The sequence below is a fragment of the Solanum stenotomum genome, chromosome 9 (genome assembly GCF_019186545.1).
Source record: "Solanum stenotomum isolate F172 chromosome 9, ASM1918654v1, whole genome shotgun sequence".
Classification (NCBI taxonomy): domain Eukaryota; kingdom Viridiplantae; phylum Streptophyta; class Magnoliopsida; order Solanales; family Solanaceae; genus Solanum; species Solanum stenotomum.
Genome location: NC_064290.1, coordinates 46,819,865 through 46,824,427, shown reverse-complemented (window position 1 = coordinate 46,824,427; position 4,563 = coordinate 46,819,865). Strand labels below are relative to the sequence as shown.

General features: G+C 38.9%; 1 protein-coding gene across 1 annotated transcript; it reads right to left on the bottom strand.

Moving 5' to 3' along the window:
• Positions 1 to 3,158: 3,158 nt before the first annotated feature.
• On the bottom strand, positions 3,159 to 3,917 carry LOC125877589 (uncharacterized). Its single transcript, XM_049558837.1, has one exon. The coding sequence runs from the start codon at positions 3,915 to 3,917 to the stop codon at positions 3,159 to 3,161; it is 759 nt and encodes a 252-aa protein (XP_049414794.1).
• Between the last annotated feature and the right edge of the window lie 646 nt (positions 3,918 to 4,563).

Below are 4,563 nucleotides of genomic sequence, written 5' to 3'. Positions count from 1 at the left end.
AGGGTGTGATGTCCACATAGTTTCAAATCTAAAAATTCTTTTTCGATTGTGATTTGAAGGTGGGACCAAGGATAAGAAGAGGGGGTAATGGTCAGAATGGGTCCGGGGTAGGTGTTGTACCTGGGCATTAGGATATTTATGAAGCCAGTTGTCGTTTGCAAAGAAACGATCCAGTCTTTCAAAAATGAGTTGTGATTTGTTTTTAAATCGTTTATTTAACCACGTGTATCGGCTTCCTTTAAATCCCATGTCAATTAGTTCACAGTGATTTATAGTTTCCCACAGATCTTTTGTACGATTATTATGTATTGGTCTACCCCTACACTTGTCTGCTACACTTAGAAGTTCGTTAAAGTCCCCTCCTAAAAGCCAGCTACCATAGAAGTTATCCTTTATTGTGTTTAGATTTTGCCATAGTATTCTTCTTGAATTTCTAAATGTACTTGCATAAATAACACTAAAAAGCCAAGAGTTGTTTGTCAAACGTACCTTCACCATTGCATGAATTTCCTGACCTGACGTAGATATTTCTTCTAGCTCAAAAACAGTGTCGTCCCAAAGAATTGCCAGCCCTCCCGAGCTTCCAATTGATGGAACTTGTATCATATTTGTATAAGGAAAATTATCTAGTAGTGGTTGGTGATCTTGCATTTTTGTTTCTACCAGTGCAACTAAGGGGGACTTATGCCAGTCTATTAATGATCTAAACTTCCTCCTAAAGTCATCTCCGTTACACCCTCTACAATTCCAAATTATTATATTCATGATTCTGTTGGTCTGATTCGTTCCATTCTCTGTCATCTCCCTCTCCATTCTTAGAGGGTTCAATGTTGCTAGGTATGGGTTCAATATAACTACAAAGTTCCCTACTCCTGGGTTCCTCGGAGCACGAATGTCTATGGAGCTTTTTAATAGATGCGGTGGACAAATGAGTATGTGTTTTTTTTCGAATCTCTCTTTGAATATTATAATTTTTATTTCTTTTAAGAATCCTATTTTCGTTCGTGTTTCCCTTATTAGTGCTATCGCTTCCTCTACTTCTCGAACGTCTACATGTTCTCCTCTGGTCATTGCTAATGGGGATAAGAGGGGGATGATGTGATGAGGTAGTACCTGAGGGTTGGAGGCCCCAATGTCTGGAATTACTTGGGGAGAGTTCTCCCTCGCATTGTCCAGACCCCTGTGGTAAGCCTGTGCTGTCTCCTGAAAGTTCCATGGATTCACTAGTGATTTTGGTATCTCTGGAATCTGGTGTGGGGAGAAGAATGGTGGGAAGATTAGGGGTTCCACAGTCTGAGTCACATTTAGTGGGTTGAACAGGGGCATTTCCCATGATGGATAATGGTAGAAGGGGATCTGGGGGAATGAGAAGCTTAGTGGTGGTTGGAGAACTGTTGACAGCCATAAGTGGTTGTTGTATGTTTCCATGGTAATTCTCATTCCCTCCGAGACTACTTGGGCTAGAAAAGTCGGGTTTTGTACTAGAACTAATACTTGCCTCCCCTCCACCACTGCACTGAATGACAGAGCTTGTCCCTGCAAGCTCATTTCCAGCCATGAGTGTGGAGTATGGTTTGGGAGTGGGGCTTGAGTTGCATAGAAAGTTTGTTCTCCTAGTGTTATGGGAAAAGTTGGAAGTGTTACAGTAGGATTTTGTTGGTTCATGATTGGGGAGTTTGCTCGAGTGTTCCTGGAGTTTTGGGAGTGTGGTAATCTCCTCAGAATAGTCCTTCTCCTTTGAGAGGATAGTGGAATTCTTGGCATTTTCTAGGGAATCTGTTATATTGATATAGATAGAGCTAATAGGGATAGTGATATTATTTGTGTGTGTTTTCTACTTTGGGTAAGGGGGCTAGTACTAGGAATATATAATGGGGAGTTATTGTTGTGTACTCCCTCCGTCCCTTTTTAGTTGTCCACTTTAGAAATGGCACACAGATTAAGGCAACAATGATTAGCACAGTGAAGTTACAATTTTACCCTTATGACAACTTTTCACTTCAAAATTACAACCACTTATTTGAATTAAAGTGAAATAAATTGGAGGAAAACAACATACACTTTTACAATTTTCAAGAAGTGTAAATAAGGGTATAATAGGAAAAAATTTGTTGTCCTTTCTTGATTTGTCAAAATGGACAACTAAATAGGGACAACCAAAAAAGGAAATATGGACAAGTAAATAGGGACGGAGGGAGTATTAGTGTAAAGTCTGCAATTTCCAAATTGGTGTTATGTGGGCTATTTTTTGGAAAAGTCGAGGTAGATAGGTTTTTCTTAATAAAGTTTTTATTGTAATTTCCTTGGTGATTGTTATTTAATTGTGCCAGCAAGGCACTATTAGAGGATAAGTGATCCTCATTTGATGTCGTAGTCCCTAAAAGGTCTATTTTGGGATATGTGGGTATTAAATTTATGGCTGATGTGTCTATTGTCTCCACTTCCAAGGGATATGGAGGTGTATCTTGTATATCTTTTGTAGGGGTCAAGTTAGGGGTCATATTAGGGGTACTGTGAACAGTGGCCGACTTTTCAACTTCCTGTGATACTGATTTAGTGATGTGGTGAGTGACGTCACTCAAAGTGACGGCGGAGCTCGAGGTGACGTTGGCATTAATTTGGCTTGACAAATTTCGGCTAGTGATTTGAGTGCTCTGTATTAGTTGGTCTGGGGCTCTTTGGAAGGATTCATTTGTGCTAATATTGTTTGATTTAGTTGTTTTTTTGTATTGTAGAATCTTTGATTCGAGGTACTTACCTGATTCAGCATGAATTAGTTTGACATGAATACCTGCGTTGACTGAGTTGTTATTGCGCTTTTGGACTATATCCGCTGCGTCTTCCGATATTTGGTTGTGCCTTCGCTCCCTATATTGATGGTCCCATTTTCGTTCTGCGTCTGCTTGCTCCGATCTTAAGTCCTGTCTTATTTTTGTGTATTGCTTGCTCTTTTTTGCGAAGGAAACCAGTTGCCATGCCTCCTCCTTAGTTGTTAAATCTCTCCCTTGTTCTTGTGGTTTTTTCCTTGCCGTCTCATCCTCTTCCCCGTTAGTGGGACTTCTTGTATTTGGTATGTTTTTGGGGCATATTTGGTTTGTGTGCCAAGAACCCCACATTTGGAGCATAATATGTTCGAACCTTCATATTGGAGAGGCTGTTTATAGTGCCCAATGCATATATTTTTTCGTACCGGAACGTCGATAAGTACTTCCACACATTCTTGCGTATCTTCCTCGGAGTGCTTCTGAGGTGCATACATCCGTTTTAACTAGTTTCCCAAGTTTCTTCCCTATTCGTGCTAGTATGGAGTGGTCATAGAATTCAGTGGGTAATTCTGGTAGCCTAATCCAGATTGCCGACTTTGTTTCCTTAGCTTCCGATGCAACGAAGTTTGGATGCCATCTCTTAATTGATAGAACAAATCCATTTACAAACCACGGTCCTTGCTGTAAGGTTTTTTGTAGATTTTCTTCTTTGAAAAATTTTACTATGTAGTAGTCATAACCCAGATCTATAAGTACGATTTCCTCAGAGACTCTCCACATAGTACTTAGTTTCTTTTTCAGATATTGGTGATTTAGTTTCCGTCCGATAATCTTTATTATAATAGAGTATATCCATGGCTTGTATATTCTCTGTTGTTCTGCTTCTGTGAGATAGATCCCTTCTTCGTCGTCGATATTTTGAATTGAGCTTGTACGTTCTTCCATGATCATATCGACTGCTTGGTCCTCATATTGTGTTTGTTGTTTTTCTCGTATATTGGAGTATGGTGTAGTAAGGATGTCCTTGAACGACACTGCCTTTCTTGTTTTTGTAAGCAAATCTTCCTCCATAGAGTGATTTCCCAGAATTTCTTTCGTGTCTCCTGTATCCGGTGGGGCAGGAGGATTCAAGGATTCTTCATCGGAGTCCATTTCAAATTCTTGTAACAAATTATATAATAGAATAGAAATCTAGTTAAACGCTTTGAAAACAAACAAAAAAAAAATTATCACTTTACTCCACCCCCTAGCAGCCCCTTATCCCAAAAAAATGTAAAAATAAAAGAAATTTTTTTTCCACCCCACCCCTACCAGCCCCCCACACCCCTACCCCCCACACCCCCTACCACCCCCACACCCATATTATTTACCCATTTTGCCACCCCTAGGCACATCACATGTATTTCACTAAACTAATATATTATTTACTCTATTTAAACTATATATAAATAATGTGTATAATCACTTAATATGAGATGCTACTCATTATTGGTTATAACTAGGGGTGGCAGAATGGGTAATTAATATAGGTATTCGCTCATATTTATCCATTTTAAATGGGTTGGGTATTCAACTCATTTAAAAATGGGTAAAAACGAATAATACCCATATTACCCATTTAAAAGTGGGTAGTTAAATGGATAAAATGAGTAAAAGATATGCATTCACACAAACAATAAAAAGTGATAAAGGGTGGAATAGTAAGAAAGTCTTTTTTTTTTTTAAAAGAAAAATCTATAAAAAAATGAAACTTTTTTTTACATTTTTTTGGGATAGGGGGTGGGAATGGGGGGCTGGT